Below are 27,809 nucleotides of genomic sequence, written 5' to 3' on the forward strand. Positions count from 1 at the left end.
GTCTCTGATCAAGTTCTATTCTCTCTGTATTTGAGGATTATGGTGTGTAACGGAAGAAAACTAAGCTGGGTTGTTGTTATTTTTTCACAAAATAATTTCGAAATTTTATATTCATGCAATGCTTGAAGAAGAGAAAATATTTAGTATGCTGGAAGATTTATTGCTTTTGTTGGAAGAAACCATTTTCTATTCTTTTTGATAGCTGCAAACATTTACTGGCAACTTTGAGGCCTGACTGGGTCCTTCAAGACCTTTAGCATGTTCTTTTCTACTGAAATTTGAGAAGTAAGTTGCTGTCTTACAGCAAACAGAAGAAAATACTGCTTGTGAACCGCTTAATTGCAGCTGTGTTACTGGAACAAAAAGTCATGTGGAGGGAAAGTGTAAATGTTCTCAGAAGGGGATTAGAGAAGTTAACAGAACAGGGACCATTAGTGGCTGTTAGATTTGCCTGTGCAGCTTGAGCGCAGGAACTCAATAAACTGGTGATTGCCAGGAAAGGGGATGGGAGAGCTGGCCTGATCCAGTTTTGTACTTCTTGTATTAAACATTGCTGAAGTTTCTGAAACCACAGAAATGGGAAGCTCTTCCAAACTGAGAACTTCTTTAAACCCTTAAAAAAAAAAAAAAAAAATCTTTTGTGATCTGCCTCTGAAGTTCATGTATGTCCACGTGGGCTTGACATGATATTCAGAGAAGAACAGCTGTCTGATTCCAGCTGCAATTCCTTCCTGGTTTTTTCCTTCTTTCTCTCTTGGAATCTGTATTCCCTTTCGTTCAGATTGCTTAAGGAGGGATTAAATGATGGATGGTCAAGTGGTCAAGTTATCAGGGGAATTAATTTTCATGCACGTGACTCTAGAGTAAAGATAGCTGCTCAGGAAGAGAGGAGAAAAAGATGGGAACACTTTGGTGATATCACAGTTTAGGTGTAGTTTTAGTTGTTGAACAGGAAAGTGAAAATATACTACTAGGTAAAATGGTAAAATATATAAGTAAGCTGTCATTTAAAATGGCATCACATGAAAATTACAACAAAAATCAACTTCTGGAGACATAAATAATTGGATTCCTTTTACAGATGAGAAATGTATTACTCAAGAAGGGAAGGGAATGCTGTATAATAGGCATTCTTTTTGTTCTTGCTTCCCTCAACCTCAAATTCTTGTGCTCTCTTGATACTACCATGTGTGCTGTGTGTGCTCTTTGGCCTTGCACAGAATAATTGAAAAGAGTATTTTTCAATACAAATCCCTTAGTTTTGTGATATTATCAGACACTGAGGGAATTTGTGTCTTCAACTACTCAGTGTTAGTGAGCAGAATAGAATCAGTAAATTGAATGTAATGTGATATGTGGAAATTTCCCTGGTGCTTGCACGGTGCAGAATATAGTTTGCAATGTTTTAGAAAACAGTTTTGTACTTGACCTTAACTAAACTCTTTGATAGACACACATACACATTAATTATCACCCATTCTGTCCCACCCATTGTCTGAGAATATTAAAGAGCTGAAGATCACAGAATTTAACTTTTCAATGTAATGTGAGCTGCTGGTTGGGAAGTCTGCTGCTGATGCAAAATCCATTTGTTCTGCTTCCCTGTTCAGTGGTTTTGGAGAAATAGAAGAGAAACTATTGCCTGTCTAGACTTTAATAGGTTTATATATATATATATATATATATATATATATATATATATATATATATTATGTAGACAACATTCATATCAAAACTTATGATGTATTTTCAGTGGTAGGCTATAAATGCCAGTTAGAAAATAACTAGCAACAAACAACACAGAGTTTGTGCCAAGAAATAATACACATCTAAAAAGAGCAATTGCTTTTTACAATAGTTTTGGAACCTCAAAGTATAAAGTTCTTCCAGCTATTTGCAAAGAATTTGTGGAATTCAGATTTTGCTGCGTGAAAAAAGCTCTACTTAGTCACCAGCACGCACCTGGGTATAAAAAAGCAGCTGTAAATTGTGCATGACTTCTGAGTTGGGAAAGTTTGGGTTTCCTTCACCTTCCTTTTTTCCCCACTCCCATCTGCCAGTGGGAGAAATCGGTTTTTTTTATTACCTGTTTGTAGACTGATGGTGTAAAATCACGGATGAAGCCTTACAGCAACCTCTATGCAAGTAATTTTTGTAAAAGATCCCTAGAAAATGGGAAAAGTCACTCATCAGCATGATAGGAAGCAAAATTTTGTTTAATGCCAGCTGTCTTCAGTTAAATTTTTTGCCAAAGCTCAACATTTTAATCTATACCTTTTAAAATGCAGGCTGTGAATGGTTCTATACATTTATTTCTCCCTGAATAATTGGGTTAATATTTTCAGTGTCGAGGTGCATGGATGATAAAGAGGTCAGTTGTGTAAAACCAAGTGGTAAAGCAATTTTTGGAGGAAAAAGGACATTTCTTCTGGAATTGATTAGTAATGGTCCACTGAATCCCTTAATTTTGCCAGCAAGGCTTCACATCTATAATGATATCTTAATTTATTTTTCTTGTGTGTAAGTTTCTAATGTTCCTGACTGGTTTTTTGTCTGTAAGCTGGGTATTTATTCCTTGCTAAAACAGCCTGTGTGTGCTTTAGTGCAGGGACACTCTGTTCTTCTCTCTCAGCTCTGATGAAGTCTTGTTTCTAACCTTTGTGCACAGTGAGGAATCTATGGATAACTTCCCACTGCGGACTGCGATAACACATTTTCCTGTCTCCAAGATTTTCATCTCAAGACTGCAAAATTTTGTTCCACCCCTCCTTTTTTTATTTCCTCCTTTCCTCTTTATGCTAATACCAAGTTGGGTATTTGTATAAGTGGTGAACACTTGATGCTTCTCATTGATTGCTGCTACTAGTTTTTCTCAAGTTAAATGTGTATGCAACTTAAGATAAACCAGTACAACTGGTCCAGTTTGATAAACTTTCATTCAAATTCAGTATTTTGTAAGCAAAGTTTATGGGAGGATGTTTTGAAACTATTGGTAAAACATTTGAAAGTTTTGAAATCTGTTTCAGATTATTCTCTAAGTGGTGTTTTTTAAGTGGTACATTTATGAATGTTCTGTGTGATGTATCAATGAATCATCTCCAAAGTATTTACTAGCAATGAAAGCTAGAAATGGGAGTTGAAAAGGTTCAGCCCATGTTTTTTTCACACATTTGTGAAATTTTTTTTGTAAAAGCTGAATTTTTTTCCTAGGAGTTAATGCCATTTGTATACTGAAAATGTAAATAATAAGTTTTAAATAATGCCCATTTTTTGAAGCTTGCAAGAATAAAATTAAATTACTAAATGTAGGACTGGAAGAAAATTTGGATTGTTGCCAAAATTCTGGAAATTCATGGAAAGGACGAATGTTTGTATGTTGTATGCAGACTAAATTATATAAGACTTGAGCTCTAATGGTTTGAAGGGAGAATTTTTTTTTTTAGTGTCAGGTTTTTCTGTTTATTTTAGGTGGTTGCAGTTACTGTTTTCTTGGGTCTCCATGCAGTAACAGTTACTGAGTTAAGCTGTGGTACACAGTATCATCAAATTGATTGTGAAGGCAGCAAGATTTGATACTTTCTTTAACTGGTCTAGCTCCCTTCGGGTCAGTTGTATGAATAAAAGATTTGGAGATTGTTGTTATGTTATCCTTCTCTTCTCCTCTCACTCAATCCCTCTTTGGGCAGTGGCTTCAGAGATCAATGTGACTCTCTGCTTGGTTCTGTTCCAATACAGCAAATATTATTTGTACATGGGCAGTACCTGTATATGTCTTCAATCTGACTAACTTTCCATTGCTATTCGTAGGAATGTTCTTCAAAGAAAAGGAAAGAAGGATGATGCTGTGAATCAGTTCCTTCTGTTTCTAGGCCTGTAGAGGAAAAGTTTTTGCTAGTTTGCCTTTGTTATGCAGCCCAAGGGTGTAATATGGATTTTTGTCCTTCTAATATGAATATTTATCATCCAGATGAAGCAAACTTCCCAAAACTCTGGGCTTTTTGCTGATAGTAAGCTTGGCATTATGTCATAGGAGAAGGTGCTGCTGTCTTGTTTCTTCTGTCTTTTGGCAATGCCATCTTCTGTAGCTTGTTCTGTCCTGTAATCTGTCCAAGTACCAAAACATTATGGAGTGCAGATAGTGATCAGATGGAGTTCTTTGTCCATTCTGGTGAGTGAAGCTAAATCAAATCTGTTCCATCACTGGCTATCTATTTGTCTTTGCTATAGATCAGGCAGTCTGTTGTGTGTGGAAGGTCTGCTGAGGAGTTGTAGAAGTCACTCTTGCAAGTTTTTCATGCTGCTGTCAAATGATACTGAGGCTTATGTTCTTTGTGGTGGGGATCTTTCTCTACACTCCAAATCCCATGCACTTTCTTGGTTCAGAAACCATAAACTTGGTAAGCATTTGAAGCTGGGCAGAACTAACAAGTAAGTGAATCTCTTGTGAAAGAGAAATGCCAAGTTTTCCCACCTAACAGGAAAAGGACATAATAATCACACCACCTTTGAGAGCAGTTAAGCCATGGAGAATATCGTGGCTGTAGGACTGAATAAATCATGTGTAACCACTGAATTTAAGATGAATCATAAATTGGGTGTGTGTTAGAAATTTGTTCAAGGGGCAGTATAGTCAGTTTAACAATTGTTCAGTTGTAAACACATACTGAATCATGCAGTATATAATTACGTATTTTTCTGAAGTGTGGGGAGCAGAGTGGCAGGCTGAGGGACTCAAGTTAACTGGTCAGGTTCTGATTAACTCATATGATTTTGGCACAAAGCCATATGTGCTGTGTCAACTCATGTTTTGATGGAAGATCATGATTTCCTAACCATAGGCATTCCAAGTCTTCAAGTGGCTTTGTCTACTAATTAATCTAGAGCTAAAGCCTCCTAATTGCAGGATTTAAACTAGACAGTATAAGCTGCCCAGGAAGCTTTTGGCCTCCATAAAGAGCTCATTTAAAAAGCAAGTTTCCGTGACCAAAAATCTTCATGTTTGTGTGGAATCGTTGAACTGATGGCTGTCTCCAAACAGCTGCTAAACAGTTGTCACACAGGCCATACTGTTCTCAGTCCTTGGTGTATACCACACCTAAATAGTTGGGTGGGTGACAAGTAGGTAAATTTTGATGTAGCAGTTTTATAGGTTAGGTTTGATGTATCATCTCTATCAGTTGCAGGAAATGGATCAGCTATGGATGGTTGGATAAAGAAAATCTGCCTTTAAAGTCCATTTTCTTTCAGTATTTGAGAAGTCAAAGAACTTGGGAAATACTCAAATATGAAATCACCAGCAGCAGGAAATTCAGAATTTAGGGCACTCCTATAATGAGCCCATAGGGAATAATATCCTTCATGTAAAGCTTGTCTTCCATTTTTTTGGGTAGTGGGTCTGTTTCCCAGCATGGAAGAGTATCCAGCATATTTTCTGCTCACACTCATATATCTAAGTGCCCTGTAAATTGGTTACTGGTTGGGAGTGTATATGCAAAGACTAAGCACAGCTTTAGTCTTAAATTCATTTCTGCGTGCTTCAGTATGGAAGGAAGTGGAGAAAGGATGGATCTGCAGTCTGAGAGAGCAAATGATCACCTTGTGATGTGGAAACAGTTTCTGTGGGACAAGCAGGTGTTAGGCAGAAGAAGAGATCTCCATCTATTCTTCTCTGAGTGTGCATTTAACTCAGAGGTCTGCTATCTTCTGTATTATGCTTTAATCGAATGCTGTTTCATGTAGGCTGTGTTGGACCTTATTGGTAGGTCACCTGAATTATATTACACAAACAGATTCTCAGTTACTGGGGGAAAAACTGAGATGTTTCCTGTTCAAGGACAATTTCCAACAGTCTGCTCTTCAGCTCAGCATCACAGAAAGGAAAGGGAAATATCTTTCCTATCACTTGAACAGCTATTAAGTGCTTTCAAGAAACAGCAGTTGACTAGATTATTTTTTTTCTGGGAAATTAGTTGCTTATGGCAAAAATGAAGTGCTGTGAAGTCTCTTATGAGGATAGACATTTTTAAAGATGATGGATGCTTTTGAAGTTCTTTGCAGGAAATGGTTCTACCCTGTAAGACATACTGGTCTTAATTGCTGCACTTGCAATACCAAGTGTGTAGAGTGAAGAGCCAGTTTCTGGACAGATGGAGGTCTCTTACTAGAGTTGCAGCCCATCTGCTGGTATCAAATCTGTTTTTCCAAATGCTTACAGGATCTTACTTAAATCTGCCTTGGTCAAAACCTTTAATAGGCTTTAGGGACCCTCTAACAAGGTTTTCAGGTAGTTCATGTCGACTTCTCAAAATAGATCAGTGTTCCTACCCATTTATAACCCTCTTTGTCCTTCAGGGTTTTTCTCTTGTCCTTCAGCATAAACTTAATACAAAAGTGAAATATTTGGTCTATATGCATGCACCCACACATTTTATATAGATAGTGGGTAACACATGCAAATGTGGGGACATGCACACGCTTTTTCTCAACATGAGTGCTCACTGTCAAAAGCACATCCTTCCTGAAGGCTGACAGACATAAAGTGCAGCGAGCCAGGTATGTAGTGGCATTTGCCAGTGTTTCTCATTTCCTTAGGATCATCATTCCTTCATTTGAGACAGCATGGACAAGTCAAATCCAGCCAGCTGCCTGTTCACATCTCTGCCATTCCCTTGGAGCGTTCATATTTCCTGATGAGGCACCAGGGTATTGTCAGTTATGCTTCTCAATTGGAAGTGTATGAAGTTCCTTTATAAGATTAGTCACTGATTCCTCTTGCTTAAATCTTTGTAAAGGTTTTCACACCTAATAGGAGGATAATATATCACAGGCATTTTAAATTGTATTTAATTATATTTTAAATTGTATTACACACAATTGTATTTTAAATTGCGTGTAAATCTCACATCTTGTACTAGCATGTCTGAATAGAGAGGCTCTCTGTCTGAGAGGAAAATTACTTTTTTTCTTTTACAGAACAGTTAAGAAAATGCAGTACTCTTTGAGTAAGTCTTGATATTTGCTACTGTGCTTGAATTAGCATTTATTTCAACTTTACAGGAAAGAAAGCAGAGCAAGAATCTCTCAGCTTATGCTTTGGTCCTAGAGACACAGATTTTCTTGTACGTACAGTTTTTGACAGCTGAAATGTAGGCCTCTGTTCCATCTTGCCTGTTTTTCAGGCTAGAAATTCAGACTTTCACAATAATAATTAGTCATCACTTGTGTGAATAATAGCTTTACTCCCAGACAGGTGAGTTCACAGATAAGATATCCATGGTGTTATCTATCTGCAGACCTTGTAATGTTCTGTTCCTTATGCCTTATCTCTCTTTTTTTTTACCCCCCTAGAAATGAACCCAAGAAATCATAACTGTCTGAGAAGGCAACACACTTTTTTTTTTTTTTTTTTTTTTTTTTTTTTTTTTTTTTTTTCTGCTGCAACTTCTTGGCTTCTGCAGTGTTGTAGACCCTATGTAATTGCTTAAGGAAATCTAAATTTTCCAGGAGCTGGAAATATTACTTCTTTGAGCATCAAAGACTGAAGACTTGGTGCATAATAGACCCTCCAGATGATCTTTCTACATCAGTAATTATTTGGACTCATCAACTATTTTCACCAAGTTACAGGCAAGAAAAACGTGTGTGAGGATGTAGTTCAGCTTAGGGCATCAGGTAAGGGAGCCATTACAAATACTGGAGTATTTGTAAGAACCAAGTAGCTGCAGAGGATGCTGGCTGGGTAGTAACTTTTAAACTGGTTGGATTTTTTTTTTTTTTTTTTTTTTCTCCATAACAAAACCCACATAAACAGGCAAGTGCTGTTTAGTAGAAATATGGTGAGTGGTGTGATCCAATATGGTAAGTGGGGGGTTTGTCAGTTCTCAAATTGAATGTGTGCTCAAAAAAAAATCCTGGTGTTTTAACAGTGCAGCTTCTTTACCTGTATACACCTGAGGTAAAGCACTGCTGGAGGAATCAGATGCAGGTAGATGTCATTCAAACTTCATTCTGTTATTCAGCCAGTTTTATCTGCATTATTGAATATTATTTCCTTTCCAGGCAGGACATGAGGTAGCTGTTAGTATGAACTGTCCTCTGAATACCAGGTTTTTTTTTCTGGTTGAGCACACAAGTCAGCAGCTCTTTCTTCTCCTGAGTGTGTAAGAATGCTGCTTTCAAATGAAGAACACAAGCCTTATTTCTGAATCCATTGCCTTCTTTACTAGTACCATACAGGAGATAATTTTTAACTATGGAAAAACTGCTTTGGTATGCCCATAGTGGTATATCTTTTATGCTAATTTCTTTTTCCAAAATGTCTGATAGTGAAATATAAGAGATTTTTTAAAATATTTTTTTTAAACAAAAAGATATTTTGCTCAGATCCACCTTTCTCCTGCAAAAGGAAGAAACCTGAAAACCCAAGTGAACCTTGCAGTTTACTCACCTTAAGAGCCTAAATAGCCATTTGTGGAAGGACTGGATGTGAATATATAGAATTAGTCAGGTTTTGAAAGAACATATGGTAAGGTCTGTCTTTACATTTCTTAAGAGTATGTTGACTTCTACGTTATTTACAAATATACTGCAAACCTATCACTTTTCTTTATGACTAAAGTTGGTGGGTGCTCCCCCCCCAGTATTGTAGCACATTAACTTATTATTTTTGTACCTATCTGAAGGACTTTCAAGTGCCACATCTGAGAAAATAGAGAACTCTTGGTCACTTGGCTTCATTTTTTGCTGATCCAGTTGTGCTGCCTTTGTGACACTGATTATTACATTACTGCAAGGGGACTGTCTTACCAAGAAGAGGCATTTTTCAAGAAAGATAACATTCTCTGTTACTGGGACTGAAAGGATTCTGACAGAATTAGAGCCCTTTGGAACTAGAGAATTTGTCTGATGTAGTAAAAGTTATCACTTCATTACCATGGAGAGGCCTTAAGCTAAGCTTTTAAAAATCTACTCTAAAGTAAGTTGATCCATTAGTGAAACTTACTGGTATATTTACCAAATTTCTAGTCTGTGGCAATTTATATCTTGGTGTTAAATATTTGAGCATTACTCTTCTCAAACACTGGGAACTGATTATGAATAATATAGTTATAAAATAATGTACTGAATGAAAAAGCAGTTACTGTACTAAGTAATTATCACTGCTTCCTTCTCTTGCTCACCAGAGCCCCAGTGTTTTATTTACAGATGGCTTTAGAATGTTACAGATGGTGGGAAGCAGTACTTATGGACTTAGAATAATGCTTTCCAGTGCCTCCATGACATTTAAATCAGGTGCCTGCTACTATTTCTGCTCCCCTGACAAAAGCTTTCATTCCCTCTTCAGCTGTGCTGAGAGCTGAGTAAGGACAGACTTCAGTCATGACCTTTTCACAGTATGTGAGGAATGCCTGGCTCTCCAAATGCAACAATGGGATAACTGCTGGACTAAAGCTGGAGGTGCCATTCTTATTGCCTTTTGTCTGATAGACAGCACATCATCACTCCATCCTTTAGTAAGATGCTTCTGGTTATTTCAGGTCATTAGAAGGGTTTAACTTGTTATGTGTGAATGAGGGTGTTACTGCCTCATGTGCTGTTTAAAAAGTGTCACTATAGCCAAATGAAATGTCTTTTTTTTTTTTTTTTTTTTTTTTTCCCTAAAGCTTGCCTTAGTCACAGGTCTTCTGCTCCTACTTAGCAATTAAAATGAAAGTTGCAAGTATGAGAAATGCATCAAGAAGACGTGCCCTCTCCGAGGTGGAGCAGATCAACAGCAAAATAAGGGAGTTGCCCAAGAATCTTACACTGACAATTAAACAAAGAGAGGGATACAAGAATTATGCTACGATTTATGTGGATTAAGCTTACTTTGTAGTGATAATTATATGCTCTTCTGAATAAAATTTTAATATCAAATGTGAAACATCAGCTACCCTCATGTATAAAAAAGCATTCTGCAGTTGCCTAGAAAACATGACTTTCATGATCATTATATGCAATTTGGACTGGCTTTACTAGTTTGCCTGACATGAAGCTTCAGATAAACAAGTTTATCTGGTTCTGGTGATGGAGACAGAAGAGCAAAGGAGGGAGTCAACACTAACCCTGGCGTGTCTTCCATTGTGTGTTCAGGCCAATGCCAAAAGCTGATTTCTTTCCACCTTCCAGGAAAGAAAGCAAGCACTTTTTGAGTAAAATAAACACTGTTTGTCCTGGAGGTGTGAGCCAAGATTCTCAGTATGTCACATTCTCTGTCTTCCAGATCTGAGAATATAATAGTGATTTAAGGCTTTGGGAGGAGAAACGCTAACATTTCATGTGTTAATCTGTGTATGCTCAGATAAAAGGCCAAGATTTATACTTCTGGGAGTGTTTCCATACTGTGTTTTCTCACAAATCTGAGCTAGTTTCTGTTCCTTAGGTGGTCTGATCTCAAGCAGCAAGCTATCAGTTTGAAGAGGAAATGTAGTTTCAAAGAATTTTTCTTGCTATAGATTGAGGATTTGCCCAGGAGCATGAGATTTTTGTTTTGCTGGCATTTCATCCTGTCTGCTGTGGGGAAGAAAGAAAGAGGAGAACATGGAAAGAAAATATGTGAGTGGAAGAAGCTGATCTATTCCATAACAGGAAGAGGGGAGAAATACTTGGGTGGTAATACTAATTTCTGCTGACCACTCTAAAATGAACGAGCAGGAATAGTGCTAATGTAACATTATTATCAGGTCACAGGTTAAATGAAAGGCACCATGAGACTGTGGGATTTTTTCACCAAAATTTTGGTTCACCTGATTTTTGGCAGCTCTTTAAATACTTGAAAAAAGAAGGGGGAAATGGTGGTTGGATCTTGTGGGGCTGTGTCCCCACTCTTTGTATAGGAGAAATGAAAAAAGTGGATGAGACACAAGGGTTTGTTTTCTTGTCCTTCAAGACAATAATTGAGAATAATGTGCAGTAATTAACTCGAGAGCAGGACTCTAAAAGGAAAAAAAACCTCTTTAAGCACAGTTGACTTGATTAGTTTGTGTATTTGATTTCCTTGCATGCTTGACTATTTGCAAATAACACCTTATTTTCTGGATAGTTATGCAAATTGGACCTGCAGCAATAGGAAACCCACACTTTATGTATGGATTTGAAAATAAGGTTCCATAGACTACTGAAGTGCAAGCTTTCTAACTTGGCTCCAGGGTTCTGCACTTCAGCCCAGTTTCAGCAACAGTATTACTGGGGATAAACTAATTGGTGTATGTAGTCCAGATCTTGGTTGGAGGTGTAAGATGCAGGCCAATGTAAATAAATAGGATAGATGCCAGGATTCTGAAATTACAGGGCATGGTAATGGCTTAAGGTGCTCAGGTCTGAAATGGGAGAGACCAGACTTTGGAAACTGTCCAGGTCTAGCCCCAGTTCAGTGTCACTGAGACTTGTGCCTGTCGAGTGCTTTTAGAAAGCACTTTGTGTTCAGTGAGTGCTGAATAAAAGTGTCAGTGTTTTATTTTCAGGCAGCTAATCATAGCATAAGAAAGGTGAATTTTAAGAGGTTCTTTTGGATAGAATTGCCTTGTTAAATGTACTTCTGTCTCCAGGCATTTATATCTCCAGAGGAAGAAGCCCCCTCCAAGAAGGGGCTCTTGGCTCATCTGCTAAGAGAAAAGTCTCCTCAGAACCTGCCACCTTTTGCCCAAGTGTCCCTGTGGAACAAGGGGACAATATTGCTCATATTCAGGACAGTTAAGGTCAGCTGTCAGTGTTTTACATGGGACAAATAAAGTGGGTTTTTTCTCCACAGAAAGTATTTTGTATGTATATAGAGCCTTCTTGCTCTCTCTTCTTTGTTTTAGATTTTGTTAAAGGATAAAAATTAATATCAGAGTATTTTATGTGATTATTGAGAAATTCTAACACTGTTTGGTATTCTAGATCTTTTTCACTGTTTCTTCCCCATCGAGAAACATTTGCAGAGTGTATGCCAGAGCAGCTGCTTTGATGATTCTTGGCATCATATTCCTATGAAATATCAAGTGTGAGGTAGTGCAGGCATTTCAGTTAGCTGATGTCAAAACACAGCTTTTGACTAAAAGTTTTTGTTGTGAAGTTACAGCATTGGGGAAAAATGTTGATACACAAGGTAAGGAAAAAAGCAAGGGATATGTTACTAAAACCAAAATGACAAGTTGTCAAGCATCAGTTAAGCTGAAGCAATTTAGCCTTTTGCCTTTTAGTTTGTTCCTAGGAATTTTTTTACAAAAATTGCTGTATTACAGTCTTTAATGATCACTGTTATGGCAAAAGCTTCTTAATAGTTTGGCTAGTAAAAGTTCAATAAAATTTGGAAAGAATAGGTCTTTAAAATTTTCCAAATTCTTCTGTTGCTGTTGGAGACCTTCAATTTGAAATTTAAAATTTAAAACATATGAGGAGAAATGGAGTTTGGGGGAAATGAGAATTCTAAGCATTTAACTTCTGCATACATAAGCCATTAAAAAGACTTTGTAAATGGTAGGGGAAAAAGTATATACCTTGCAAATAGTCATTTTGACTGAATTACTTGGTGTGAGGAGCTGCTCCTGTTGTGCTCTGTCTTCCTTGGGCCAGAGCAGGTGGAAGGCTGCCTCATGGGCTTGGCACTGTCTGGATGCTCCATACGTGGTGTGCTTTTAACATGGGTTACTGGGGCTTTAAAATGAGACTTTCTAAAGCCAAGTGGTCACTGAGCTTGTTTTCAGGCAGGAGCCAGAGCCCCATCCCACTCACCAGGGAGTGTGAGCTGTATTCTAGAGGGAGGAGCTGGCAGCTGGTCCTCATGAGGCAGACAGGCTCTTTTCAAAAAGTGTCTGAAATATGGGAGAGGCCTCTGGCTTAGGCAACATTTTTCCCTGTGACTGTGCTCCCTGCTTAGGGCTGAGAATGGTGCCAAGAAATTTGCACCCAGAGCTTGTTACTACAAATGATTTACACCTGAATTTACTCTCTTGTCCTGGAGCATAAAAGTTGCCTCCATAGGATGCAGCTCCCTTCCTGTGGAAAGAGTATTCCTGTGTGGTCTGGGAGTAAATTCTGCCACAAAACAAGCAGTCTGTCAGGTTCATGTCCTCCAGTGCTAACTGTTTTTTTTATTTGTCCATTGCCTTCCTACGTTGTGTTGTGCTCTCTGCTGTGGGAGTCTCCCTGTTTGGCTGTCCTGTGGCTGTGATCTCGTGTGAGTTTTGGGACTATGAGTACTCCATGCTCTAGCAGTTCCTGTGGAGTTCATGCCAGCTAACCCTGAGACTTGCCTGCTCTGATCCCATTTCTGTGTGACCTTATATTAAGATGCCATCATAATTCTGTCCCAAGAAAAGGGGAAGTGAGCTTGTCCTTGGAAGGTGCACCTTTCCATGTTCTTTAGTCTGTCCATCCCTATTGCAGGGAGTGAAAGGAAAAAGGCACAGGATTCCAGATCTTGCTTTCCTTGGATAAAGAGGAGACATGGAGAGGACTTGTTGCAAAAAAGTGGCTTGACATGAACTAACTAGGAGTCCATAGAGAACTTTACCAGTGCATCTAGGTTTCTTTGCTGGTCAGCCTGGAACTCTGAAAAACACAGGGACTGCCAGGAGCATGGTTTTGATGTGCTGTTCTACAGAAACTTTAAATGTTTTTCTCCTAGAAAAATTACTCAATATAGTCCTTATATTGCAATTTATCATAATGTTTGGGTATTGCATAGAACCAGAAGCTGTTGTTTTAATTGAGCATTTAGGTTTCTGTATTCAGAAAGGACCACACACTCTTGAGGGCTCCCAGAATCTAAGGAGAAAGCAAATTTGGAGGAGTTGTGCATTGCAAATGTCAGCATTCCTACAAATATTTTCTTGTGAAAAATATCCAAGACAAACTGGTGGGGGAGACATGTATTGAGCCAGGCACTTCCACTGTCAGCTCCAAATCGGTGCCTGGTTGATGGCAGGTGGAGAAACCTGGCATTGCACTTTCCTGCCAACAGCTTTTCCTCAGCTTCCCTCAGTCAGCTCCTTGGTGCTACAGAATCATTTTGTGGGAGGTTTTTTAATCCTCATAACCAGCATGCATGATTAAATGAGGCAGACAAGCACTGCAATTTAGAGATAATTTTGAGGAAGAAAAATCACAGAGAAAGTTACCAAAAAGTTAGTGAAACAGATCTGCTTCAAAGAGAATCCCACTCAAATCCCAGCTTGTGGCATTTTGCATGTGGCTGTGCTTGTAATGACTGGTTTTGTGATAGATTTTGTTTGTGCTTTCAAAATCAGTTTGATATAGTTTGATTTTGTTGTGTTTTGTGTTTGATTTTTATTTGTCAAGCACCTGCTATCTGTAAAATGCACTGCTACAGCAGAGGGCTGGATGTGTATACTCATGCTACGTCGTACCATGATCAAGAAATTGTTTGCTGTAGGATTCTTTTACTGTTGATGTAATATGTTTGGGAGTTTGAGCAGACATGCTTGTGGTCTCTGTTGTGTTGTTAAATAGGGAATTGGCTTATATCTGCTACAGAGCAGTCCACACTATTTAGTCACAGCTGAAAGGATGCAGCATTTTGCAGTATGGGGATTGGCAGAGAAGGATTTGGGATGGGGGAGAGCAATTGTTGTTTTTATGCTTGGCATTTTCCTTTAGAATATTTATCACAGAAAGTTTTCATTTGGAGTTCATGTATTTTTAGTCCCTAGGAGAAGATGAGAAGTTTTAATCTGAATAATCCAGATAGCTTGACTCCAGATGTACCTACTGAAATGTGAGACTGTGGCATGAAATCACAGAATTTCCGGGAACAGTGAGACCAGACACTCACTCTGTGCCCGGTGTATGGGAATTTCATGCTGACTGGAAACACAATTTTCTCTGGTTTTCCATCCATTTATTGCAAGTCTGCATTGGTCCCTTGCCATTTTTCATGGTTTATTTATTTTTCTCTTTGGGAATTCGGGTTTCATCTTTCTTTTAAATGTAACTGAGTCTGCTTTCCCTTTCACTGTCTTTTGATGATAACTTTTGAACATTAATTGTTGAAAATATATCTGGCTTGGTAAATATGCACAGTAATTGAATGCTACAAATTGGCAAGTTGTGAAATAAGGAACAATAAGCTGTGCTGAAAAGCAGCCAGCAATATATAATTTTTCAGTAGTAGTATGGAGTTCTAGGTGAAAAGGCTATTATTTTAGCAAGTATTGTCAAACCCCATGTTTTCAGTTAGAAACTGCAGGATATTCAGCCCTTTATGTTGCCAATATATATGTATAAGCCTGGTTATCTGTAGTTAAAAACACATGAAAGGCATACAGCTGCCTAGACAGTTGGAAAACTAAATATAGCCTGTAAGCCTGTTTTTCTTTAAATTTGTTAGGTTAGTATCCTACACCTGAGCCAGGATTGTGTGGTGTGATGGGGAAGCTCTGGGTAGCTGATTTACAGGAATGGGGAGGAGCTTCCAGCAGTACCATTGAGTAATCTCAAACTGTTGATATCAGTTGCTGGTCTCCAGACCATAAACATTGCTTGTGGAACTGTATTTTCCACTTCCAGCAGCAACTTTGGAGCCTTTGAGACATATAACAAACTTACCAGTGATGACTGACAGTACACCTTAGGCTCTTACTACAGCTCACTGCCTCAAGATTTTGTTCTCTAGGCTTTGGAGAGAAGCACAGAGAGACGCCACTGCAACTGCATACTAATCAGAAATACAAATTGACATGATTGCTCAGTATGAGAACATTCCATAGAAAGCTGGAGTAATTAGTCAGACATGGTCTATTTGCTCCTGAGCTTATCAAATGGATGAAGTTTTGCTTTTCCAGAATATTTAGGGATGCAGTCTTCAGTTTTCAGATGGTTTTGGACAACAGAATATTATATTGTAGTGTGGTGAAAATGGTTTAGCTCTTTCAAAAAATAATGAAGCATAACCTCATTTATCTAGGGAAAGAAATCTTTATTTGTTTTCTGGGGTTGTAATAAGTAGAGTGCTGCTAACAGTTTTATTTATTTTTAACTGCAAGGAGAAGCTGTTCCATTGCTACTTTGCTTGTGTGTAGATCAAGTTCCTATCAGTTCCATAGCTATTTTGCTTGTGTGCATATTTGCTGCCAGTGCTCCTCATAATATGGTCATGAGATGCTATCAACAACTCTGTGAAAGGTGGAAGAGCTTCCTTTTCTAACAGCAGCTTCCCTTAAACCTGTCAAAATCATGTTAATAGATGATTTATTTTAATAAACCTGTAACTACGATATGTAATCTTTATAAACTGAGCAATATGAACGAAACAGAGCAATATAAACATGCTCTTGCCCATAGCATGTGGATTAGTGCCAGCTTGTTGAATTTATGGGTGTAGAGCCTGTGATATTAATATGGATCATTATTTTCTTAACCTGAGTTAGGTGCTCAAAATTCTTTATCGCAATAGGGAACATTTTGTATCATTTATATTTGATGGATTCTGCTAATGCTGGAGAATGTTAGTGACTGAGGGTTGAACATAGGTGATTACTACTTGAATGCTACATGCACAGAGAAGAAAAGATGTTATTTAGTCTTACATCAGCCTGTTTATTTCCCAGGTAACATGCATGTGTCACTAGCAGAGGCTCTGGAGGTTCGGGGGGGACCATTGCAAGAAGAGGAAATATGGGCTATTTTGAATCAAAGTGCAGAAAGCCTTCAGGAACTATTCAGAAAAGGTAAGCATTTTTTAAGTCTGATAAATACAGTCTAACTGGAAACATCTTGGTTATATTAATGTGCCATATAAGTAAACTGCCTTGTTCTTCCCAGACTCTAAACCCAAACAATACCTTGCTCCTAGGTTGTCTCTGGGTGAGTCCCTCTCTTTACCACAGCCCAAAGGTTGCTTTCAGCCTTCACTTCATGTTCTGCCAGAGCCTGTGGCACATCCCATTTCTTGTGGTGATAACTTCTATTATTGTAGACCCATTGAAGTGAGACAGGAACATGGAAAAAAAAGTGATAAGTCTGAGACCACTGGAACACTTTGGTACTGAAGGGGACATGGGAGTGGATACAGTAATGTGTATCCGGTGTGCTCTGAAGAGATTTTGTCTCAAAGGTGAAAAACAGAAAACTTCACCAGAGGGCTAGGTATGATTTCCCAAAATGCAAGTGGCAGCACCTACATAGCTACTGAAGGAATGTGCTGTTGACTTGTATTTCGAAGGAGTAGAAGTATTTCTTCTCTCTCCCCCTCCCACCTCAGTAAGCTCCAAGCTCAGGATCTACAATACTGGTAATAATGCACATTTTAGCACTAGGTCTGAATATGGAACTTTCCCCTTCCTTATGTTTTCCTTTTTTTTTCTTTAAAATCTGCAAATCCTTAAGGCCCTTCCCTCCCTTTATTGATTTTTTAAATAGCAATTTATGCTAACCCATATATTGAACTTCAATAACATCTTTAACATGTTCCAAGATAAAGTATATGCTCCCATGATACATCCTAGTATTTCAGCACCTGTATGGGGAGGGTCATCCCCTTGTATCTAAGCATACATATGTAAGCTTATTCAGTTTTATTAAAGACCTGTCAAAGGCTCACACTTGGAAAATAGTCATTGTTTTGCCACATTACTATGCAAGAGGCAAATCTTTCTTATTTGGGGCAAAATATTTTGTATTTTTTGCAAGTATTTGATTTAGAATTTTATCAAGATTCAACATTTAGGTTGTTTTGGGCTGGTTTATTCAAGATTTGGTTTAGGCAATCTATTGAGTCCGACACTGGCTCTGTCTTACCTGTTGCACAGCCTCTGAGAGTGGTCTCTGCTGGACACTTCACAGGCTCCAGAGGAGACAGATGTAGGCAGAAACTGCTACATGGTGCCAAATTTCTGATCACACTTGACTTAGCTTTACAAATATTAATTTCACCAACTTCTCCAACATATTTTTTGCCAGGTGAATTATAGGTAGTTTTGACAGCCCATTCAAATTTACCCTTTACCAGTGTTCTCACAGCCCATGTGTAGTCAAGAGCTTCCCCTATTAGGAATGCTGAGTTTATTATTGCAGTTTGACCTGACCTGCTGCTTCTCATATTGCAAGAAAAGGAAAGCTGGCCTCTGCTTTCCTCTCTTTCACTATTTGTTGTCTTTTGGAGACAGTCAAGAGAATTATTTCTTTTAAGAGGGCAGATTAAGACCTTGACTTAAGAGGGATCTTGAATGGTTAGAGGTTTACTCTTGTAAACTTTACAGGAATTGACACATGGAGCTCCATTTCCTAATCCACCTGCAGGATCACAGTTGTATGAGCACATAGTAGTGGTTTCACTACTAGTTTTCCAGTTAAACCTTTATCCTAGGTCTAAATTTTTTTTTCAACAAGGGAGTCTCTGCTGAAAATAAGAGCTCGTCCTTTTTGTCCTGAGAGTAGTGCAGAAAAGTTCCATAATCTCTATGAAGATGCATGCAGGCATCGACAGCGAGAACACAGGCAGCCTTCTTTCAGAAAAACAAGTACTGGAAGATGAGAGCACAAAACAGAAATCTGCCCCAGGACTTCTGATATGTGTTTTTAAAGCAAGGGAGTGTTTGCCAGCCAAGACTGGCTAAGGTGGCAGGAGCTTCTGATCTTACTTCCTATCCATGAAGACCAAAACACAAATTCAGATAAAATCAGTGCCAGAAGAATCTGTCTCTTTTTTGGAGATGGAGCTGTTTTATTGAGTTGTTTTTCTGCTAGTTCAGCAAACTCTTTTCAGTTGCTAGCTATTAATTAATCTGGGATATAGCCTTTGGTAAAAAGCACTTCAAGAGACACTCAAATGAAAGAGCTTTTCTATGTAGCTAAGGTTGATAAAGATAATCTAATTCCTCCCAGCAAGAGTTGGATAACCAGATAGTCTTTAATGAAGGTTGTCTTCACTCAGGAAGCAATCTAGAAACTTTTGTCATCTTGAATATCAGTTTCTGTGCTGGCTTATGAAGGTGGTGTTGACATGCAGGAATAGAAAATGTGGAGGTTCCTCTAGGCTTGTCTGACTCAATTTTGCACTTTATTTGTGGAGGACTTGTAGCAAACAGAAATCTTGTTTTCTTGTAAAGAAATCTTGTTTTCCTTGGTCAAATTTCAGGCCCATTTATTCCATATATTTGGTGTGGAAGAGCTATTTTATGACAGAGGGTGAGTTTCCCAAATTCTTCAGAATTGACTGATCACTTCTGGGCTAAAGGAGATAGGGCAAGCTTTTAGTTTCTGCAAGATGACAGCATGTTCAGCTTTGACCAACTCTCAAAAGTGCTCTTCCTCCTTGTTCTGAGTCCTGGAGTCCCTGAACATGCTGTTCTGTAACAAAATATAAGCTTTACTGAATGTTTTGTAAATTTTTTCTTCCAAAAAAATTAAATTAGGCATATTGTTAAATGGTCTGTGCACCAGCTGGTTTGAAATGAGGGGGATAAAAAATGCTGTGGAATAGCCAACTCTTGAATTGCCATCTGTTGGCAGCTTCCCCAGGCCAGTCCAGGAACCACACATAAAGGAATTACCAGCCCAAGTAATTATTTATGTATGTGATCCTGGTAGAGTTTTGGTGGTTTGTTTCAAGTTGGGAATCTTGCTATCACTCAGTCCTGTTGTTCAATTAATTTCTTACTTAAGCTGGTTTCTGGAAATTAGAAAAAATGTCCAGAACAATCTTCTGTTACAGATTTGAGGACTTCTCAATATATAGAAGTTGTGCATGTCTTTTAGTGAGTCTATCTCTTATCCATCAAAGCACTGAGTAAAAGAAGCACAGGATGAAAAGCCATTGTCTTCATGGTTAATTGCATATCACATCACACCTTATTTAGCAACAGATACAGAAATGTGCATGTTTTTATCCCTGTTTGTATTTAAGGTTCTAACAGATGTTGAACTCCTTAAAAATGCTTCACACATTTATTCCTATCAATATAAAAAATGAAAGCTTAGATTGAAGTGCCCAGTTACGAATCACCAAGTTAGAAGACCAGCTCTGGTATCTGTCTTGTCAGCATGTTATAAGCTGTTAAATGAAGGAGAAAGGCAATCTAGGACTCAGTTGCAGATCTGACATCAGTTGCACTAGTGATGTTGAGATTAATCTGGAGATTTGAAAAGGCCGATACCAGACCTGCCCTTCTCTTACATCTGTTTAATTATCTGCAATAACTATTTTGTTGTTGAAAGGGTGTATCAGCTGTTTCAGACGTGCTGTATCTTGCACTCAGAACTCCATGAGGTCGAAGAAACAAGTCTTTGAAGTAATCTCAAATATGAGTGTATAAGCATAAGGAGAACGCTGTGCTCACTGCTGCAGAGAATTATAAAACAGGCGTCCCTCTAATTTGCTAGCTTTAACTGGAAAAGATTTATCTAAACTGGAAAGTGGGAAAGCCTTCATATATCACTTAGGCCACACCTCAAAGTGTGCATTGAGGGTTCTGAAAATAATTGGATCTTAAGTTTGGAGACATATATCTAAAGGAAGGTGGAAGAGAAGGGGGAAAGTGTCTGATATTAAAAAGACAGGTTGAGCAAAGAAAAAAAATCTTTGCAATTGAATGTCTTGCAAATTTGCATATGGGAAATGAGTTATGTAAAGAAAAGTTATATCATCTGAAAGTGGATGTAAAGAAGGAAGATTATGGTTTTCAGGGACCTGTAAATCTTGTTGACAGTCAAACTACTGTAGTTGCTTTGCTTGAGTAAATGTAATGAAAAGAAGGAAGGCAAAGTGTGAAATGTGTTGGTGGGGGCTAGTGGTGAGTCCAAAGTAATGACAGACCTAGTTGGGATGGAGCAGGAAATGGATTGGTTTGTTGTCAAGAAGAAAAATGCAATAAGCAGGGGTAAAACCCCAAATCCTCATTTCCTAGCTTGTCCTTGTTGGCAGGTGATAAATGATTGCTTTTTCCCTTTGCCAGTAACTCTTGGGGAATGATTTTTCTTTTTTCATCATCTGGTGACATTTGATCTTTTGGTTGCTGAGGAGGAGAGAGACTGGGCTTTTGTAATTTTATTGGGGTTTTAAAAATTTTTTAGTTTCTATTCCTCATGCCTTCCTCCACCCACCCTACTCACAGGAGAGGCTCAGTGACTACTTGCAGCTTTGCAGAGCTCTGCTGGATGTAGTCAGCACAACAGTGAAGTGTAGTGTGGTATCTGATTGTGGGGCAGCTCAGGAACAGAAATTGGTCTCAGAAACTAATTGTTCACCCTGTCTCTTGCTCCAATATCCTCAGGAAAGAGTACATTTCAGTTCTCCAAGGGGTTCAGTATCCCATCAGAGCTCTCCTATCCCTTTGTGCCAAAGGGAGAGGGAGCAGAGACGCTGCAGTGCTGCCTGCCCTGCACAGCAGGCGTGCAGGGGCAGCCTGCACCAGCCCAGGGAGGAGAGGGTTTCCAGCAGAAGTGGTCCCATGTGCTGCCATAATCCTGGCCAGGCTGCAGGGAATTCAGTGGTCTGTCTGCCTCCAGCCTGGCCTGAGCACACAGATTTTCAGATTACTTGTCTCAGTGAGGGCTGTGGAGGGAAGCAAAGATGTGTGTTGAAAACCTCGTGTATATTTTTTGGTTGTTCTGTGCTTTTCAGAGATTTGTGTGTGTCTGTGTGTTCTGTGCTAATGGCTGTGGCCTAAGAGAGAAGTGGGGGGAAAAGATCCTGAAGGACTGACTTGACTGTAGCTTGGGAATTCAAAATTACCTGCCATCAATAATGTAACATAGATCCATTTCAAATATTTGTCTTTGTGTTTCTTAGAATGTGGTGGGTCTTTTTTATCTTAAGCTATTTGTTTGCTGTTAAAGCACATAAAGGATGTTTTTTCCTCTCTCATTTGTTTGGCAATCTTTAGCTCTGTAGCTGAAGATTATTTCTGTTTTTATTCTGTTTGAAGCCAGTTCATTCTCTCATTTTAAGTAAGACCATGCTATTTATCTCTGTCTTGGCACTGCTTGAAATGCTGTGCTCTCACAAGTGTTTTGTTACTGAGTTGCATAGTTCTGGAATTAACTCAGAAGGCTGGCAGCTCTAGCAGAGTTGAAAGCCCAATGGATAGAAAACTGACCAGGAGCCATATCCTGAATTCCAGTGCCTTTAAAAAAGGGTGTTGAAACTCTTTTTTTTTTTTTTTTGTCATTTTCCTTGATATTTTCAGGAGTATGTTACCCTTACTGCTCTTGTAAATTATTCTGAAAGCCTAAACAGAAGACGACATGAATATTATCACTATTATCACTGGAAAATAGTTTCTTTGGTTTTCCTATAGTTGCTGGCTGTTTGATGCATTGCACCTTTGCTATATTTTATGCATGGTGCAAACACATTAGTGTTACTAAAAAGTATTTCCGTAGGTATATCTACCTGGTTGAAGCTTTGAGGTAGTTATTTGGGTTTATGATGCATGCCTTAAGGAAGAAACTGGAGAATTAATTGTTTTATCCTCATCCCTCATAACAACAGATGAGATTCCCTGGAGTTGTGATGTAGGCACTAGGATCTGCTACATTAGTTATAAACTACTGAAGGAGGAAGCTGAGAAAATGTCAGTAAAATGAGCCTGGCAAAATCAGTCTTTTTTCTAAATTTACTATTTATGACATTAATTTTACATTGCTTGAGGTCATGAAGATTTTTGTGTAGGGGTGGATCAATAAATTCAGACTCCACATCTACAGGGGACAAGTGCTCTAAAGTTTGTTGAAATTAATACTGGGAAGACTTCAGACTAATTGGGAGGCTTTAATTATTCTTAAAACTAAATAATATTTTTGTCTTAGTATGTTTCAGAACATGAAGAGTTTTTATGTATTTCAAGTATTTGTTATACAAAATGTTAAGATTAAAGCCTCTACATTTCTTAAGGTTCCTGAGTTGGGACTAAACATCTTAAAATATCATAAGATGTTGGTTGTTTAGGGTTTTTATATCAGTGGTGAATACACATAGAAGTGGTGCAAAATCCATTAGTTACCTACAGATAATTTTTGAAAGACAAAGGCCTACTAAGGTAGTTTTCCTGAAAATATTAGAAGCTTTGCTACATAATGTGGTATTTTCTTGTTACATATAATAGGAATGGCCTGTCCATCTTAATGTTTCTTTCTTTTTAACATCTGAACTTGCTGCCACAACAGCGACCAGCACTTGTTCTGTTTGTTTCAGAGGAAGTGGGGTTAGAAAATTGAAGGACTTACTTGGGAGATCTTTTTACACCTGATACCTGCAAGCAGTAATTTAATACATTTCCTAGGTGATTAGAAATATTCTAGATTACAAGATAGTTCATCAGTCTAGGAACCAGCACTGTAGGAATATCCTGAGCTGGAGAATGGAAAATGTTAGTGGTGGTGCTAATGGAGGAAATCATTATTCTGCTGGTTTTGCTTACTATGTCAATGGAAAAGGACATATCATTTAAATTGTGTTTCCTCAGGTCTTTGATATATTGCGTAGCAGAAGGCAGAACTATTGCCTTTTTGCCTATGAAAAAAATAAAAGCTAACTTTTAGTTTTACTTGGTTTAAATAAACTTTTAGTTTACTTAGTTTTACATTCGTTTTACTTAACTTACTTTATCTTATGCCTCCTTCAGTGAAACATTGATTAATGTTCGAGGTGTAGGAAAAATTTTTTGACGTAAGGAAATTGTCTTTTTTTTTTTTTTTTAAGTTTGTTTGACAGCAGTATCATCAGAAATCAAAAACCTAGCTGGTAAATTGCATATCTTGTTTACTTTTGGTTCTGCAATTTCAGTGCTTCAGTTTTGAAATTTTCAGGTATTTGTAGTATTTTTTCACTTCAGACTGAAAAGGACTTCTGTGCCCCAAAACTCTTTTGTTTTGTCCCCTTCTATTAGCCACTCTAATGAGTATTTTCCTTTCCTTTCCTTGGTCTGCTCTCTTCCAAGCATTGCTACTGCTGTAGTGCTATGTTAGGATAGGAGCAAACTACATTCCTGTTGTGGGAATTAGCCTTAATGATATGTGCACTGCAGAAAGGGAACATTTTATATGTCAACTGTAACATAAATGAAATAACTTCAGGAGAGGTAATTGTGAGTATTTTAGCAGGCTCTTCCTGAGCTTGCTGGTATGAATAATAAGCGAAGAACGGTCATAAAAGATAGGTGTTACTCCCCAGTGTGATTAAAATTGAGGTTGTTGTGGTGGTTGTGAAACACCACAGGTGGAAAAGGAAGCACGAATCTATTCCACTAATAGTATGTAGGCTGATAATAAACTAACATCCAGCAAGGGCATCAAACAACATTGCTTCGTTTTCAGAGTGGCTTTTGTTTTTTTTCTTTCCTTTTCAATTCCAGCTGATCCTACTGCTCTGGGATTCATCATTTCTCCGTGGTCTCTCCTGTTGCTTCCATCTGGCAGTGTGTCATTTACTGATGAAAATGTGTCCCAACAAGACCTGCGAGCGTTCACAGCACCAGAGGTTCTGCAGAACCACTCGTTGTCATCCCTGTCAGATGTTGAAAAGGTACAGTGCCTCTTCCTTGGCAGACAGCTCTGCTGTTTTGCTGTTGATCCCATCACAAAATAGCTTTAAACTGTCCTTTTTGTCTCCCCATGGTTTGTGATTCATGTAATTTCTTTTGTTGGTGGGGGGAGGGATCATCCTACTTTGTTTTTTCTGGTTAAAGTGGAGTAGTGGTTATAGTTTTATGCAGTTGTGAGGGAGAGTCTGTACAAGCCCTGGCCACATACATACTTGGGCAATGGCTGCACAGAATTTCCACTTCTCCTTTTTAACTCTCTCACAAGGGTAAATGTTCAGACAGGTAAGGTCTCCTCCAGGTCACTGACAAATACAGTCAAAATGATTACCTTCTCAGCTGTCTTCTTGACACAAATTCATTGTGAATGGTAACACTTTCCTCAGAAAACCATTCCCTTGGCTTAGCCAAAGATATTTAGCTGTGGGAGTGAAAAGGAAGCTGAGCTATTTCTATCTCCTTGGCTTCCCTGGATCAATAATCCTTAGAGAGAAGCTAGCCACAGACAGTGTTGTAATCTGGGAACAATTATGACGTTTGGCAGTGTTCCTTCAGGAAGAAACAGCTCTTACTTCAGAGCAAAGTGGTATTGGCATCAATGGCTGTTGTATGCACAAAGACTACTAAAACATGTGTTTGTGTTGAATATTTTCTTAGCAGCTTTTTGTATACAGTCAGTTTTCTTCAGGGCTGTGTCACCAAACACCTAATGAAAATCCACAGTTACTCCCAAGCCCTTTAGACATCCTTCTTGTCCTGCATATTGTTAAAATTAATGGTATAATAAAATATGTTTAGAGTTTTTCTATAGCAAAGCTATAAACAATTAGAAACCTAGGCTGAAAGTTTTGATTCAGAAGTAAAAATAACACTGACATCAATGAAGACTCAGGTTCAGTTATGTGGGATGCAGCTGCCAAATCCTGTAGTCATACTGTTGGAATTGTTTATTTGCTTTCAAGAGGGACAACACTTTTGAAGACAGTAGCATTGCTTCTAGTGCCAACTCTGAAGTTAGTGTACAAAACTGGAATTTAAAAATGGCAGAAAAAATAGTTCTGAAGTGACAAGCTTGTGAACTTGATCAGAGCTGATTGCATCCTTTGTTCTGTGCCAGTATTCAGTATGCTACTTTTTTTCTTTTTGGAATAAATGGAGGACTGTTACTATGAAAAGCCATGCTGTGATGTTTCTTAATCTTTAGGAAGGAAGCATTCAGAGGGACCTCTGTGGCCTATAAATGCCAACACAGAGCGTGTCAATGGGCAATGACCAATGACTGGCACTCTGTACATTGCAGGGCTGACTAATCCTTACTGATTGGGGCTGTGTGCATTTCTTCCCTGGTGTCAGCATCACCTTGCTTGCTGGATGGAACATGATCCACTTAGCTGCTTATGTGGAAGAAGGAAGCCCCCTGAAACATAGCTTTGTATAAAACCCGGTGTCCTTTTATGGCTTTATTAGTTGAAGTTGGTAAGGCTGATAAATAGCTTATATGTACATCCCTCTTTTTTTTGATTGCTTCCCTTTGCATTCCTATTAAACTCTGTTTCAGGTGGTACACTGGTTCTTTGTAAGGAATATGTTGACTTTGCATTTCTTAGATTACAGAATCAGATCTTGCTTTGCTGACTGTGGTAATTTTTGACACATTTAAACAATTTTTTTTCTTCTGTCACAATTGGCTCAGTAGTTCACTGAATTAATTTACTGGAAATAGTTGGTGTTTTCCTTTTTGATTGTTCTACTAAAAGCTGCTGAAGGCAGAAAAACACCTTGTTTTTAAGGCTTTTTAAAGACCTTTCTTTAAGACAGTGACAAGGTTACCTTTGTCTTTTCATTTATGATTGTACTTGCTAATACAAATTACGGTGTATTCAAAGAGATATACTAAAAATAAATTACAGTCAATAAATGAATACTCCTTTGATTCCAAGACACACAGTCAATTTGAATCCAAAATATGTCTGAGGTAACTGCAAACTTATTTGAAATAGAGTCACCAAACCACTCAAAATTAGAATTGAGATTGATTTGAGGAATTAATTTCATGTTGATCTGGAACATATTTTAAGTATAGTACAAACATTAATTAGAATTTTTGAATAAATGCTCTTATTTTGAAACCTGTTTTCAGATAGATTAGTAGATTAGCAAGTTTTAGTTAAGAGGTCTGATTGCACATATCATTTCTGGAAATATATTTGGGTATGTTGAAGCTCAGGAACATAGAATGATGGAATACCCTGAATTGAAAGGGATCATCAAGTCCAACTCCAGATTCCAAAAGGGTAACCCAGAAATGTATCTGACCGTTGTCCTAATTTTTCTTGAACACTGACAGACTTAGGACTATGTCAGTGTCTCTAATTAGAATTAACTAATTTTATAACAGTCTTTTAATTGCTGATCTTGATTTATTGGGGGACTGAGAGTTGGGGAACTTAATTTTTGTTTGGTTGGGGCTTTTTCTGGATTGCTTTTGTGTCTTTTGCATTTTGTTGGATTTTTTTGAAAAGTTTTTTTTTGCATTCATTATTGCCATGAAAGCATATTCACCTATTTTTGTGTAGCTGTGGTATATCTTGATATGTAAGGAAGAACTTTGTAGCTTTTCAGTTGAAAGGGTAATGAATAATAAACCAGACAGAGAGCAATTTTCTCAGTATTTGAAAAAGAATGTTTCTGATCGGATAGGGCAGTGGTATTGACTTGGAACCCTTGATGCATTTTTCTGACTACTGTCCTAATGTGTTAAGATTTTTGTCAAATTATATCTCTAGAATTTAAGTAAAATGTTTTGCTTTTAGTTGGTGAAGAGGCTGACTTATGTGAGCTTTTAATTTATTTCTTCTAATTGCTTTTCCTTGTAATTGTTGTTCATTGCCTTCAGAATTATTCAATATATTTGTTGCTTTAAGTACCATAAATACTGCTAATAACATGGTATAAAGAGCCATGACTAGTGTATATTGCACAGTTTAGAAAAACCGACCTTTCTTTCTACACTCACCTGTTTTGTTTTGACAGTCATCTACAGAGCCAGCATGTGCTTGTGGTCTTAATTCTGCAGTATTTAAAGGTTTTATTCCCTGTACTGATGGGTGTATTATGTTGAAGATATATTAATTGTTAATTATATGTGTAATGGTTCATGTATTTATACATTAAAATATCAGTTATAGGTTAAGGTACTGCTTTCAATGTTTATATTCTTTTGTTCATTCCTTCTTTTTCCTTTGATCTCAGTTTTTGTGATCTCATTAGGATAATCCTCTGCTTGAGTTG

The 27,809-nt window shown here is 38.0% G+C and overlaps 1 protein-coding gene across 4 annotated transcripts in view; it reads left to right on the top strand.

The window, feature by feature from the left end:
- The window catches only part of PTPN13 (protein tyrosine phosphatase non-receptor type 13), a 112,452-nt gene that overhangs the window by 8,574 nt on the left and 76,069 nt on the right, over positions 1-27,809 (top strand). For all 4 annotated transcript variants that reach the window (XM_021549295.2, XM_077783004.1, XM_021549296.2 and 1 more), the window contains exons 2-3: positions 16,590-16,709; positions 24,333-24,502. In XM_021549295.2, the coding sequence (XP_021404970.2) occupies positions 16,595-16,709; positions 24,333-24,502 (285 nt within the window). In that variant the 5' untranslated portion in view covers positions 16,590-16,594. The remainder of the gene's footprint in view (positions 1-16,589; positions 16,710-24,332; positions 24,503-27,809) is intronic.

Source organism: Lonchura striata, chromosome 4 (assembly GCF_046129695.1).
Source record: "Lonchura striata isolate bLonStr1 chromosome 4, bLonStr1.mat, whole genome shotgun sequence".
NCBI lineage: Eukaryota > Metazoa > Chordata > Aves > Passeriformes > Estrildidae > Lonchura > Lonchura striata.